General features: G+C 45.5%; 1 protein-coding gene across 1 annotated transcript in view; it reads right to left on the reverse strand.

Moving 5' to 3' along the window:
• Positions 1–16,154, reverse strand: part of LOC135310807 (BDNF/NT-3 growth factors receptor-like) — a 203,471-nt gene that overhangs the window by 58,133 nt on the left and 129,184 nt on the right. The window contains exon 12 of the mRNA XM_064439796.1: positions 5,971–6,101. Coding sequence (XP_064295866.1) covers positions 5,971–6,101 — 131 coding nt within the window. The remainder of the gene's footprint in view (positions 1–5,970; positions 6,102–16,154) is intronic.

Consider the following 16,154-nt stretch of genomic DNA (forward strand, 5'->3'; position numbering starts at 1 on the left):
GGGTGGTGAAAAAAGGAAAACCAGGAAAACCAAAAGCAGTTACAGCACGAGGAGTCAAATGTGGAATTATCTTGTACAAGCCGTTGTCCCACAATCAGAAATATATGGGATGATAACTAGTTGCAAGAGACGTTTTAGCGAGACTAAGACAAGCGTTGTTGGTGCTACAGGGAAAAGAACTTTGAGGCCTTTTTTACAGCCTATGGAGCTCACAGTTGGGAATACTAAATTAACACATGAATTCCTCTGCATGCCAGCATCTCCTTTACCATTACTTGGACAGGATTTACTCTGTAAATTAAATGCACAATTAACCTTCTCTGAAGACTCTGTCTAGTTACATATTCCCCCAGAGAATGCATGGAGAGCCCAGATATGACTGCTAACTGAGAAGGATCCTGTGGAAGAAGGAAATATTCCAGACGAAGTATTAGATGCGATAATACCCATGGTGTGGCCATCGGGAACGCTGGGATGAGCCAAGAATGTGACTCTGATAAAGATCGAACTAAAACCGGGAGCCCAGCCGGTAAGAAAGAAGCAATACCCTATTAAATTGGAAGCCCAGAAGGGATTAGAACTGGTGATAAATTCTTTTTTAGAGCATGGAGAATTAAGGGAATGTCAGTCGGAATATAAGAAAAAAACTAATGGAAGCCCCTGCCTTAGGGCTCCCAAATCTGAGAAAACCCTTTCAATTATACATACATGGAAGTCAACAAGTGGCATTGGGAATGCTGACACAAAAGCTGGGGAGCTGGAAGAGACCAGTGGGATATTTTTTCAAACAATTGGATGAGGTTAGTGAAGGCTGGCCTGCCTGCTTGAGGGCAGTAGCGGCGACTGTAGCCTTAATTGTGGAATCTCAAAAACTGACACCGGGCCAACCGATTACTGTGTTTGTACCTCATGCTGTATCGTCTCTCCTTGAAAACAAGGGGCACCACTGGATTTCCCCGAATAGGTTAGCGAGATGTCAAGCCGTATTACAAGAACAAGATGATGTCATGCTTCCCCTAACCTCCACCTTAAATCCTGCCACTTTACTCCCAATTTCTGAGTCTGATGAATTACAGCATGATTGTCTAACCACCACTGAGCAAGTGTATTCCAGCAGACCAGATTTACGAGACAAGCCTCTGCCTGACTCAGAAGTGGAGCTCTTCGCCGATGGCAGCAGCTACCTGTTGGAAGGAAAGTGCAGAGCTGGATACATGGTGGTAACAAATACCCAAACACTGGAAACCAGAGCACTGCCTGGTAATGCATCCGCTCAAAAGGTGGAATTGATGGCACTGACTCGAGCCTTAGTACTGAAGGGAGCTTCCAATACAAAACCCAAATACCAGATTGTGGAATAATCACTGGAGGTGACTTAGAAATTAAACCTATGTTTTTAGAAAAGGTACAGCATTGAAGAAGCTGTCCGGTTGAAGTACAGCTTCTATGTGAGGAATCCATTCCCTAATAACCATAGATGTCAGCAATGCCAGCAAAACTTGGCGTACTGACTCTAAAAGGAGTTGTCTGGAGGGTGGAGAGGTGTGGAGGCATTGCGGCCAGGCTCTGTGATAAACAGGAACTCGAGGTGCCATGGAGCTGGTATGCTGCATATTTGCCACCCTGGGCCAACAGTCCATCATACTTTTGACAAAATGCTGTCCTTTTGGTGAACTTTGCTCATTATAATATCATTGTAATACCAAAACACACCTCCATCCCAAAAGCTACCCGTCTCTAAGGTGTGACCAGCCCTCACTGAGCATACGCTTTGAATTTCTTCTAGTCTATGCTTTTAAAAGTAAAGTGAGGAAATTCTACACCAATCATAATAAAGGTATGTATGACTAGAGTCACTCAAGCTCCACCTGAAAGATAAAAAAATAGTATATAATGTGTGAAGAGAAAGAGGGTGTTAGGGAAGATAGTGCTCCAACTTCTGGGAGCAGTCGACAGGCTGAGCCTCCTTCCCCCCCCACTGGAATGCCTTTGGGTAAGACTGGAAACCTCTATAGAGTCACTTTAAATCTCTAATATATTAGAGTTGCTTTGCTTCATATTAGAGTCGCTTCTTATTTGTTTAGCATACTTTTAGCCTAGCAGTTTACTCATATCTTTGGTATTTATGTATGTTTTGTAACCAGCAATCTTATCACTGGTAATCCAAAAAACCTGTGTATCTGTTGCTTTAATAAATTATGCTATTCATTAATCTAGCCATGATTGTTCTCATTGAACGTGACTGGCCTGGGCATCTGCCAAATTAGTTACTAACAACAAATACTTTCATGAGTGGTTACTTCTACAACCCTTAGAAAATAAACCATTGACCAATTCTAAGACTAAGACTGGTCTTAGCCGCACTTAGACTCCTCTTGGAGGAGGAGTTTAGAAAGCAAGGGGGTCCTGTCTGAACCTCGTGACTCAACAGTAGGGTCTCCCCCTAGCCACTCCTCAGACTCTTACCATTAACGCAACAGAAAATTGGCATAGTCGGCAGGATTACCATGGATGAATTGCTTCAAAACCACAAATGTGCCCCTTCCCAGGCTGGGAAGAAGTAGGCTCAAAATTTTTGGAAGGATGAAGAGAAAGTGGTAGAACACATTGAGCAGTGTCAGGCTGTGCAAAGGCTGGGAGCAAACAGTAAAGGTGTAATTTGTGTGGTGTTAGGAGCCTATTTGTCTTGTGCTCAGCAAGAAGCGAAGGAATCCCCTGCTCCCCAAGAAATTTCAAATGCGGAATATACTGCTTTAAAATCAGAAATTGAAGTATTAAAATCATCATTGGCCTTTGAGAGGTAGACAGGCAAAAAACTAGGAACCCAAATTGATATACTTGTGAATGAAAATAATCAACTTGCAAGTGAAAATAATAATCTTAAACAATAGTTGAAAAGGTTGAATTGGCTGATAAATAAAGTGCAACCTTCCACCCCAATTGAGCAGATTTGCAGACTAATGCCCTGTACAGAGCCTGAGACCTGGGACGGGAATATTTGGTTTGATAGCAATGATGAGATTGCAGAAACCCCTGAACCAGAACCAGTTCCTTTAAAACCCTTGATTAAAACTGAGACCATTGTCGATGATAATGAAATCTTCACTACTGTGCGCACAGTTCCCTGGTATCCTGCAGAATTGGCAAACATCCAGGAGAAATATTCAAGGCAGGCAGGCGAATCTGAAGTTGAGTATAGGTGGCGAGTTTTTCTGACAGCTGCAGACCAAATTATGTTAGATGAGGAAGAAGCAGGAGGCTATTGCCTCCTCCATGCTGGGAAATCATAGCTATTCCTTCACTGCACAGGTTGCATATTGGGCAGGTGGTATGGATCCTCAGGAGAGAGGAGACCCACTGGAGACGAAAACTACTGGCTTCTCTGATCTGGCTGTGTCAGAACAGAAAGCAGCCTGCATACAGGCAATGTACGAAAGAAACAAGTTCAGGAAATCCCTGATGCTAGCTCCTGTCGACCTGGCACGATTAACCCCTCTTATTCACAGTCCTCCTGATAGTCTCAAACTAATTGCAACAAACACCCAAGATTGCATACAACCTGGCCAGCACAGGGTTAAATTCACTGGAATCGATGGTGCAGAAAAGGAATGCGCTATAAACCAACACCGATCTTTAACACGTACTGCAAAAACGAGAGCATGGTGCTGTGACCAGCAGCTGTTATTATCTCAAACCCTCTATGCCCCACGTTGGGCACCACAAAAGACTGTTGTGGTTTAGCCCCACACAGCCGCTTGCTCACTCCCCCACCAGCGGGATGGGGGAGAGAATCAGAAGGGTAAAAGTGAGAAAGCTCGTGGGTTGAGATAAGAACAGTTTAATAATTAAAATAAAATAATAACAAAAACAATAGTAACGCAATGAAAAGGAAAATAACGAGAGAGGCACAAAAACCAGGATGGGGGGAAGGGGGAATGAACAACCAAAACAAACAACACATGATGCAGCTGCTCACCACCCACCGACCCGACACCACCAGTCCCCAAGCCACAACCACCTCCTCCAAGGTTAATATACTGGTCATGGCATCACATGGTATGGAATATCCCATTGGTCAGTTTGGGTCAGCTGTCTTGGCTGTGGCCCTGTCCCTCCCAGCTTCTCGCACATGTGGCAGAGCATGGGAAGCTGGAAAGGTCCCTAACTACTATAGGCGCTACTTAACAACAACTACAACACCAATGTGCCATCGGCACTTTACCAGCTACAGTGAAGAGAATTAACTCTATCCCAGCCAAAACCAGCACACATGGCTACATGCAAGTTGCTTATTAAGGACACTGTAAAGAATGTATTTAGGAAAAAAATATACTGTTCCAGAAAAATGATAGATTTGTCATCTAACCCATGGAGGCATCTCTCCCTTTAAATGCAGAATTATCTTCATTGTGAATTACAGTGAGAAAGAGCAGCAGATAGAGAGTGCACGTACAGCATTTTACAGCAGCTGAAGTGCTAGGCTCCATTTGGTCAGGATTTTTAAAGGAAGCAAGTGAATGGAAAGGTTTTTATTTTGCTACCAAGCAGTTCCCTGAAGAGATAGAGAAGAGAAAATTTTTATTCCAGCTTCACCAAAATACAGTAGAAAATTCTGTCAGTTCTAGTTTTGCCATCTCCTCTCTCTTGCTTTCTCCTGTCTATATATTCCTTCAGGGCTTCATTTTTTTTTTTCTCACCAATCAGCATGAGTGAACAGCTCCAAGTATCAAAAAGCTTGTAACCTTGGCAAATCCAAAAAAACCCTGCTATTTTTGATGGAGCAAGAAAGTACTCAACAAATCCATCCTCTTTTTGTGTTCTCTCACTGCCAGATCCAAAACTCTGTTTCTTGTTTACAGTTTCAAAAAGATGATCTGTTGGGATTCTTTTACTGTATGGTTTGATCCAAAATGCACACACAGTTGCCTAATTGTGAATGGACAGGTAATATTATTTTCTGATCCCTAAGCACAGCCCAGATTCTAAAATGTATATTCAAACTGCCTTAAATGAGATACTTTAAATGTTGAACATCTTGTTCAGCTTTCAGCAGAGTATAGATAGAGACAGAAGTCTGTTGGCAGGGAGAATTGTCAAACTCTTAGTAGAGTAGTATACACATATAGCTGAGGATGACAATTGACCTCAGTGGTTCCATTTTGAGGAACAAAAAGGCTTGGCATGGTGAAGCAATTCTGGTGTGCAAGCTCTGTGATCATGATGGAAATCATCTTGCTTCTTGGTAGATTCCCAATGTGCTATGTAGTCTGTGCCCTTCCAGCATTCCAAAGAAATCCTTTTTTTCCCCCCTCAGAAACATGAGAATTATTCTGAATACTGGCAAGTCCAACGTTATGGTTGTTTTCACATAGTTTCCTTTTCCTTTGGACTGTATTTTGGGAGGGCTAAATGAAGAATAATCAAGAATCACTCCTCAGGGTCTGAAATATCATTACTTCTGGATTTCCATACAGCCAGTGTTTATCTACAAGGTTTTTTTATAACATTCCTGGCAGCCATATTAATGAAAATTACCCACAGACAATTTCAAAGGTTGACTGAAAGTATCACACAGTTCATGGAAAAATAGGCCTTCTTTGACTAGCAGTTATATACATAGCCTATTCACTTATCTGGTTATAGATTGTTTTTTTAGACACACAAATGTCACATGTATTTTTAATGACTTAAATGTTATCTTTCACTAATCATATCTTAGATCATAAAAGATTTTGCCCCTTTGTGACGCTGTCAGTTTCTTCCTTTTCCTTATGAAATTCAGCTCTCATTTTATAATCCACAGCAAGATCAAATTTCATGTTCTTTTAATGCTCCATTAGCCTTGTGAACCCCTCCACATATATTAGAGGAGTTACATGGGGCTACGGAATAAGCAAACATGATAATTTATAAATAAAATAGCATTAGCTGCAACCATGAATTAATAATGAAAATCCTAGACTCTTTTACCTTCACTGCCACCAAGATCTTGTCCTGCTTGGGACAAAGGTTATAGCATTCAGCCAGAAAGACTTTCCCAAAGGCTCCTTCTCCAAGTTCTCTTTTAAGAACAATACTGTGGCGTTTGATGTGCTGAACAACTGTGAACAGAACACAAAATGGAGGTCAAAAGTGAACTGCAAGGCCACAACAGGAAGGGGTCTGTGCTTACAGCCACATGGAGACAGGTTTGCCTGTACAGTGCAGTGCATATCATAAAAAGAATCAATGTGCCTATATGTTATTCATTAGCACTTTGTCCAAAAAGAATGTGTTCACATATTTATATTTGGAACATAGTGCATTTGCAGGATAAGAAGACGACTGTCATGGTTTCAGCTGGGATAGAGTTAATTTTCTTCACTCTAGCTGGTATAGTGCTGTGCTTTGAAATTAGCATGGAAAAAAACCTGTTGAGATAACACACAGATGTTTTGGCTGTTGCTGGGCAGCGCTTATACTAGTCAGGGACATGTCTAGCCTCCCATGCTCTGCTGGGTGCACAAGAAGCTGGGAGGGGAGGGGGCACAACTAAGAGAGCAGATTCAAACTGACCAAAGGGATATTCCATATCATGTAACGTCATGCCCAGTATGCTACCTGGGAGGGGCTGGCCGGGGGAGGGAGGGGGCAATCGCGGCTCGGGGAGGGGCAGCGTCGGTCGGCGGGTGGTGAGCGGTTGTATCGTTCATGTTTCTGCGGTTTTTTCCCCTGTTTTCCCCTTCCCTTCCTTTTCCCTTTTATTATATTAACATTATTGTCATTATTATCATAATCATTTATCATTATCATTTTATTGTAATCATTAAACTGTGCTTATCTCAACCCACAAGTTCTTTTGCTCGTCTGATTCTCTTCCCCATCCCACAGGGGTGGGGGGGTGAGCGAGCGGCTGCGTGGTGTTCAGTTGCCAGCTGAGGCTGAACCATGACAGTCTATTTTTGGCGCCCAACGTGGGGCACGAAGGTTTTGAGATAATAACAGTTGCTGGTCACAGCATTGATTCATCTGCTCGCAGTATTAGGTTGTCCAGTCTTTACCATGCTGATTGTAAAGTACATGTTAAAACTTGCTGTTGGTTTTGTCAGTTTGCTGTGCTCTGCAGTGATTAGAGATATTTTGCCTAGGAGACTTGTTATTAAAAACACTTGCTTTGACTGTTATCAGTTATTTAGGTTTTGCATGGAAGCCGTTACTGTACTACAGCTACCACCTCATGGAGGCAATTAGCAATTATACCTACTCCTCTGAGAAGATTTTTATGGAGGAAATACAGAATGGCATCTTATGTAATGTCTCCTCCTTCATTACAACAACTTTTCAGTATCTGGAACATCCCTGGGTAGTCAAGATACATCTGTTGATATTGCTTTGGCAGGTGGTATCAGATCTGTCTAAGGTTAGTAAGCAAGTTAAGAATATAATCCAGAGATCTGTCCCAAGGCTCGATAGCTATGCGTGGCAGGGTATGTGGGAAAGTATGGGCAAATGCCTAAGACGGTGGGCACCCCCCGTGGTGTGGGACTTCACCCCTGAACAAGTGCAGAATCCTGAAAAATTAGTAGAACATTTGGAGGAAGTCTGTTGTCACCCTGGCAATTCCAGAGAGATACAAATCACTGCCATGTGCTGGGGTCTGGCTTATGCCTATCGAGCCCTATTTGACACTATTCAGTACCCCCAAGGGAAAGAGAAGGGCGCTACTCCAACCCCCGTGACAAGCACTGCGGCCACTCAAACCCCCCCGATAGACACTGCAGCTACTCCAACCCCAGCGACAAGCACTGTGGCCACCCAACCCCCTACGACAGATACTGCAGCTACTCCAACCCCAGTGACAAGCACTGTGGCCACCCAACCCCCTACGACAGATACTGCAGCTACTCCAACCCCAGTGACGAGCACCGCGGCCACTCAAACCCCCACAACGGATACTGCAGCTACTCCAACCCCAGTGACGAGCACTGCGGCCACTCAAACCCCCACGACAGGCACTGCAGCTACTCAAACCCCAGTGCCAAGCATTGCAGCTAAACCAGAGGACCAACCTGTGCCAGTGTCAGTTGCCCTAATACGCAAGAAGAAATCATGGAAGAGAAGGTCAACTTGTTTAGAAAGAGATTACGAGGAACCAGGGCCATCACGAGAAGAGGAGGAGGAAGAGGAGGAACCATGTGTACAAGAAACGGAAACTACCCGATCCCTATCCTTGAGTGAGTTGCGGGATATACGGAAAGATTTCGGGCGTCATTCAGGTGAGCACGTTATCACCTGGCTGCTCCGATGCTGGGATAATGGGGCCAGTAGTTTGGAATTAGAAGGGAAGGAAGCCAAACAACTGGGATCCCTCTCTAGGGAAGGGGGCATTGATAAAGCAATTGGAAAAGGAACACAAGCCCTCAGCCTCTGGAGGCGGCTCCTGTCCGCGGTGAGAGAGAGGTATCCCTTCAAAGAAGATATTGTATTTCGCCTAGGAAAATGGACGACCATGGAGAAAGGCATTCAGCATCTAAGGGAATTAGCCGTGCTTGAGGTGGTTTATGGTGACCTGGACGATCAACAGTCCTCCAAAGATCCAGATGAAGCTGAGTGCACACGACCCATGTGGCGGAAGTTTGTACGGAGCGCACCATCCTCATATGCAAACTCATTGGCAGTGATGTCCTGGAAAGATGAAGAGACACCAACGGTGGCTGAGTTGATTGATAAACTCCGGGAATATGAAGCAAATCTCTCTTCCTCGCTCGTCTCTGCTGTTGAGAAACTGTCCCGAGAGGTCCAGCAACTCAAAGAAGATATGTCCTGCTCCCCATCAGTACGGACCAGTATCTCAGCCATTAGGAGTAATCGTCCCTTGGCTCAAGAGAAGGGATACACACGACGGGGCACCCTATAGTTTTACCTGCGTGATCATGGAGAGGACATGAAGAAGTGGGATGGAAAACCTACCTCAGCCTTAGAGGCACAGGTACGTGAGCTGCAAGGGAGAACAATTACTCAGGGGAGTTTCTCCAGGAGAGCTGCTGCCCCAGTTTCCCGTAAGCAAGTCCCCAGACAGAGGAGCAGAAGTGCTGATGGTCTGACTGATCTTAACAGAGACACCCGTGATTCATATCTACCGGAAGTGAGTGATGAATACTATGATCAGGACTAGGGGGGCCCTGCCTCCAGCCAGGGGGAGGAAAGGGATAACCGGGTTTACTGGACTGTGTGGATCCGATGGCCTGGCACATCTGACCCACAGGAATATGGAGCTTTAGTGGACACCGGCGCACAGTGCACCTTAATGCCATCAAACTATATAGGGGCAGAACCCATCAGCATTGCTGGAATGACAGGGGGATCCCAAGAGCTAACTGTATTGGAGGTCGAAGTGAGCCTCACTGGCAATGAGTGGCAAAAGCACCCTATTGTGACTGGCCCAGAGGCTCTGTGCATCCTTGGCATAGACTACCTCAGGAGAGGGTATTTCAAGGACCCAAAAGGGTACAGATGGGCTTTTGGTGTAGCCGCCTTGGAGACGGCGGAAATTAAACAGCTGTCTACCTTGCCCGGTCTCTCGAAGGACCCTTCTGTGGTGGGGTTGCTGAAGGTCAGAGAACAACAGGTGTCAATCTCCACCACAACAGTGCACCGGCAGCAATATCACACCAACAGAGACTCTCTGATCCCCATCCACGGGCTCATTCGTCGACTGGAGAGCCAAGGAGTCATCAGTAAAACCCACTCACCCTTTAACAGTCCCATATGGCCAGTCCGGAAGTCTAATGGAGAGTGGAGATTAACGGTAGACTACCGTGGCCTGAACGAAGTCACTCCACCGTTGAGTGCTGCTGTGCCAGACATGCTAGAAGTCCAATATGAACTGGAGTCCAAGGCAGCCAAGTGGTATGCCACAACTGATATCGCTAATGCATTCTTCTCAATCCCTCTGGCAGCAGAGTGCAGGCCACAGTTTGCTTTTACTTGGAGGGGGGTCCAGTACACCTGGAATCGACTGCCCCAGGGGTGGAAACACAGTCCTACCATTTGCCATGGGCTGATCCATAATGCTTTAGAACAAGGTGGAGCTCCCGAACACCTACAATACATTGATGACATCATTGTGTGGGGCAATACAGCAGAAGAAGTTTTTGAGAAAGGAAAGGAAATAGTTCAAATCCTCCTGAAAGCTGGTTTTGCCATAAAACAAAGTAAAGTTAAGGGACCTGCATGAGAAATCCAGTTCTTAGGAATCAAATGGCAAGATGGTCGTCGTCAGATCCCAATGGATGTGATCAACAAGATAGCAGCCATGTCTCCACCAACCAGCAAAAAGGAAACACAAGCTTTCTTGGGCGTTGTGGGTTTTGGAGGATGCATATTCCACACTACAGTCTGATCGTAAGCCCTCTCTACCAAGTGACCCGGAAAAAGAATGATTTCAAATGGGGCCCTGAACAACAACAAGCCTTTGAACAGATTAAACGAGAAATAGTTCATGTAGTAGCTCTTGGGCCAGTCCGGGCAGGACAAGATATAAAAAATGTGCTCTACACTGCAGCCGGGGAGAATGGCCCTACCTGGAGCCTCTGGCAGAAAGCACCAGGGGAGACCCGAGGTCGACCCCTAGGGTTTTGGAGTCGGGGATACAGAGGGAACGAAGCCCGCTATACTCCAACTGAAAAAGAGATATTGGCAGCATATGAAGGGGTCCGAGCTGCTTCAGAAGTGGTTGGTACTGAGGCACAGTTGCTCCTGGCACCCCGACTGCCAGTGCTGGGCTGGATGTTCAGAGGGAACGTCCCCTCCACACACCATGCAACTGATGCTACATGGAGTAAATGGGTTGCACTGATCACCCAGCGGGCTCGAGTAGGAAACCCCAGTCGCCCAGGAATCTTGGAAGTGATTATGGACTGGCCAGAAGGCAAAGACTTTGGAATATCACCAGAGGAGGAGCTGACACGTGCTGAAGAAGCCCCACTGTATAACACACTGCCAGAAAAGGAGAAGCAGTATGCCCTGTTCACTGATGGGTCCTGTCGCCTTGTGGTAAAGCACCAGAGATGGAAGGCTGCTGTATGGAGTCCTACACGACAAGTAGCAGAAACTGCTGAAGGAGAAGGGGAATCAAACCAGTTTGCAGAAGTAAAGGCCATCCAGCCGGCCTTAGACATTGCTGAACGGGAAAAGTGGCCAGTGCTCTATCTCTATACTGATTCCTGGATGGTGGCAAATGCCCTGTGGGGCTGGCTGCAGCAGTGGAAGCAGAGCAACTGGCAGCGCAGAGGCAAACCCATCTAGGCTGTCACATTGTGGCAAGATATTGCTGCCCGCGTAGAGAACCTGGTTGTAAAGGTACGTCATGTGGATGCTCACGTCCCCAAGAGTCGGGCCACTGAAGAACATCGAAACAACCAGCAGGTAGATCAGGCTGCCAAGATTGAAGTGGCTGAGGTGGATCTGGACTGGCAACATAAGGGTGAACTATTTCTAGCTCGATGGGCCCATGACACCTCAGGCCACCAAGGGAGAGATGCAACATACAGGTGGGCTCGTGATCGAGGGGTGGACTTGACCATGGATATTATTGCGCAGGTTATCCATGAATGTGAAACATGTGCTGCAACGAAGCAAGCGAAGCGGGTAAAGCCTCTGTGGTATGGGGGACGATGGCTGAAATATAAATATGGGGAGGCCTGGCAAATTGACTATATCACACTCCCACAGACCCGCCAAGGCAAGCGCCATGTTCTCACCATGGTAGAAGCAACCACCGGCTGGCTGGAAACATATCCTGTCCCCCACGCCACTGCCCGGAACACTATCCTGGGTCTCGAAAAACAAGTGCTGTGGCGACATGGCACCCCAGAGAGAATTGAGTCAGACAATGGGACTCATTTCCGAAATAACCTCATAGACACCTGGGCCAAAGAGCACGGCATTGAGTGGGTGTATCACATCCCCTATCACGCACCAGCCTCTGGGAAAATCGAAAGATACAATGGACTATTAAAGATGACACTGAGAGCAATGGGGGGTGGAACATTTAAACACTGGGATACACATTTAGCAAAAGCCACCTGGTTAGTCAACACGAGGGGATCTGCCAGGCGAGCTGGCCCTGCCCAATCAGAATCCTTACATACTGTGGAAGGGGATAGAGTCCCTGTAGTGCACATAAAAAATATGCTGGGCAAGACAGTCTGGGTTATTCCTGCTTCCAGCAGAGGCAAACCCACTCGTGGGATTGCGTTTGCTCGAGGACCTGGGTGCACTTGGTGGGTGATGCGGGAGGATGGAGGAGTCCGGTGTGTACCCCAGGGGGATTTAATTTTGGGTGAAAACAGCCAATGAACTGAATAATATGCTGTTAATTGCTATATGATGTTGTATGTCATCACTACTATGGTTGCATCAATGGAATGTTATCATGGTGGGAATCTCCCAATTAATAATAATAGCAAATGAACTTTCAATGGAACCGAGCAAAGTGCAGCAGTGAGAGAACAAGAACTACCAGTGCAGCGGTGATGGAACAAGGACTGACATGCCACAATCTGACCCCACGCACACCGCCTCTCTGAAGGACCCTTACAAGAGATGAAATCCAAAGTCATGGACTAAATGAACTCAATGGACATTTCACAGGCATCCTACAGGGGTGTTCCATAAACTAGGAGAATGATAAATGAAAATCTGTATATATAGATATATATATTGTTAAAGGATGAGAAGATGGATAGGGATTATTGAATTTGTACTGAATAGTATGGGACCTGAGCATGACGTAAATGATATGGAATAAGGGGTGGGTACTGTCATGGTTTTAGCTGGGATAGAGTTAATTTTCTTCACGCTAGCTGGTATAGTGCTGTGCTTTGAAATTAGCATGGAAAAAAAAAAACCTGTTGAGGTAACACACAGATGTTTAGGCTGTTGCTGGGTAGTGCTTATACTAGTCAAGGACATGTCTAGCCTCCCATGCTCTGCTGGGTGCACAAGCTAGGAGGGGAGGGGGCACAGCTAAGAGAGCGGATTCAAACTGACCAAAGGGATATTCCATATCATGTAACGTCATGCCCAGTATGCAACCCGGGAGGGGCTGGCCGGGGGAGGGAGGGAGCAATCGCGGCTCGGGGACGGGCAGCGTTGGTCGGCAGGTGGTGAGCGGTTGTATCGTTTGTGTTTCCGTCTTTTTTTTCCCTGTTTTCCCCTTCCCTTCCTTTTCCCTTTTATTATATTAACATTATTGTCATTATTATCATAATCATTTATCATTATCATTTTATTGTAATCATTAAACTGTGCTTATCTCAACCCACAAGTTCTTTTGCTCGTCCGATTCTCTTCCCCATCCCACAGGGGTGGGTGGGGGGGTGAGCGGGCGGCTGCGTGGTGCTCAGTTGCCAGCTGAGGCTGAACCACGACAACGACGTAGAATTAAGAGTCATCTGGGAGAAAGCTTTTTATCATTACGCTTGGATGAGTGCTGTAGAGCATACATAACAGTGAATGCTGCCGGGTAAACAGTCCAGAGCTTGGGATATATTCAGATGTGGACCAATCTCATGTTCCGTGCTTGACCACATGCATGTTCCAAACTGAGTGTTTATTTACTTAGAAACTAACTTATCTCCATTACTAAAGAATGTTAAAAGGAATGCTGCTATTAACAGCAGTGGAGAGAAGTGACACAGCCTGTCCCCCTTGCTGTCACCAACTTTGGGGAAAGGGGCCACAGTCTATGAAAGGAAAATGCATATGTTCCAAATCATAAGTCACAGAATCACAGAATGGTAGGGGTTGGAAGGGACCTCTGGAGATCACCTCGTCCAACCCCCTGCTTGAGCAGGGACACCTAGAGCAGGGGGCACAGGAACGCGTCCAGACAGGGTTTGAATGTCTCCAGGGAAGGAGACTCCACACCCTCTCTAGGCAGCCTGTTCCACTGCTCTGGCACCCTCACAGGAAAGGAGTTTTTTCTCATGTTCAAGTGGAAAAGTCTATGAAGATGCAACCTCAGAACACTCCATATATACTTAATAATAATGTGTACATCTGTGAGGTGAGCCTGGTGCTGGAATAAACTAGAAGAGAAACCCAGGATGTCCTGAGCCACCTCCAGTATAAGCCTACCAGGAGGCATCATGCCTGAGAAGCACACCTCCACAAGACTCAGCTGCTACTCAACCAGGTGCCAGAAAACCCGCTGCCAGCATGAAAACAGGCTTGCTACACACTCTCTGATCCCATGAAGGGCCCTAAGCTCCCAGCTAGCTACTCCTAGTGTACCACCACTCACTTGCAGGGCTCGGTAGTGCCAGAGGTACAGTGCCAGCTGCCTTCTCACAGGCCAGCATGCCACTCTGTCTCTTATTTGCAGGGTGATGGCTAAATGTGCTGTTTTCAAAGGGTGGGGAGAGACTATTAAATACTTGAGTGTTGACATTTTCAAACCATAACAAAAGATAAGCTATGAACGAGGCCTTTGCTGTAGGGTTGTTCCAAATGAGGTTGGGGAGTGGGTCTGTAGAGGGTACAGAGCCAATATTTATTTAGCTTTTTAGCTTCCATTTTGACATAGCCTGCATAGCCTACAAACAGGAGTACTCAATGTACACTGCACTTGGATGATATGTAGCTTTAAGTCCTCTGGATCCCAACATTCCCACTACTCATGCCCTTTGGCTCCAACACTCTATCAGACACAGACAGACTTGCTGTGATCACATTCATTTCATATAACAGCCAGCCTGTTAGACAGCACAGTATGGAAGAGTGGTTATTTGCAATGTTCCAGGCCCACAAAAACCTGTTCCTGCCGTTGCTGTGATTGCACGGTAAGGCAATTATGAAAATGGCCTGCCTTTGTATGACAGGTCTCATTAAAACTGAGAAGCCATGCTTTGAAATAATAGCAAAAATAGCCATTAAATGAGACCACAAGTTACAAACATTTTTGATTCTTGTCAAACTCTGGTCTACTGTAAAATTAAGTTATATTATGGTAAGATACACACCACCCCCACTTTTTGGCCAGCTGCTCGAATGCTGAGCAGCTTCCCTACAGTCAGTAGGAATACACTCTTTATTTTTAATTTCCTTCTTAGCATTGGCTTTTTAAATAAAACATAAAATACAGTTAGCACAAGAGACAGGCCTGAACCAAAACACATCTTTTCGTCACAGATGCAAATTAACTGGATTACTTCATCTTTACTAATATTCATAACAGAACAGATATCAAGGGTGAATTCCTGTCCTGGAGTGTTACCTAAATACAGGATACATGATATATATCTCAAACATAATTTAAGCAGAGGGTGCAGATATCATGGCTCATATCAGGCCTGAAATGTGCTGCCATTGTGCTGTATCCTATAAGTTGCTCTGCTTTCCTTCAGTTTTTCTAACTGTTCATGTCTCAATTCACATGAAATAAGTCAGTAAACAGTCCCTAATAGTAACAGAGGTCTTCAATTACAGCTAAAGATGCAGGGAATGAAAGGTGTTCAAAACTCTCTGGTTAATTACACTTTTACAAATGTTCCCCTATGCTTGCATTAGAAAAGTGTGGCAAGTTGACAGACTGTAATTATATTTGGTTGTTGCGAGGGAATCCAATTATGGTCAGACCAGTCCATTTGTGTGGGAGGAGCTGGAGACTGTGAACAGTTTTGAACATTTCTTTTCTACTAGAGAGGCAGGACTCCTTTCCACCTGAGTCCTAGAGGCCCTTCCATGCCTCCCAATGCCATCAGGAGCCAGGACAGCAGGCAGCGGTGAGGGGTTAGGAGCTGGGCTCCCAGACAGACAACCTAGCCCAGATTTTTTTGCCCTATGGACATCATGCTGGCTTAAAGGCCACTGTGACCTGGACTTTAAAAAATGCTTACTAATAAATGAGACTTTTTTTTTTTTTGCCAGCATTATAACTTGCCAGCTGTTCTCATCAGGGCAGAGACTGAAACCATAAGGTCCTGTTTTATTCTTGTTCATGTTCAGCCAAAACTGTCATTCAGTCCTACCTCTTTGGGGATTTCTCTTTCCCTCTACTTCCCCAATAGCACTACAAGGATGTCTCACTTCCTTTACTAGAGAGAAGTTTAGCTCCACATTACAAGTGTCATAATTTTAAAATGCTCATAAACCCCATTAACTTTCACAGG

The sequence above is a fragment of the Phalacrocorax carbo genome, assembly GCF_963921805.1.
Source record: "Phalacrocorax carbo chromosome W unlocalized genomic scaffold, bPhaCar2.1 SUPER_W_unloc_1, whole genome shotgun sequence".
Classification (NCBI taxonomy): domain Eukaryota; kingdom Metazoa; phylum Chordata; class Aves; order Suliformes; family Phalacrocoracidae; genus Phalacrocorax; species Phalacrocorax carbo.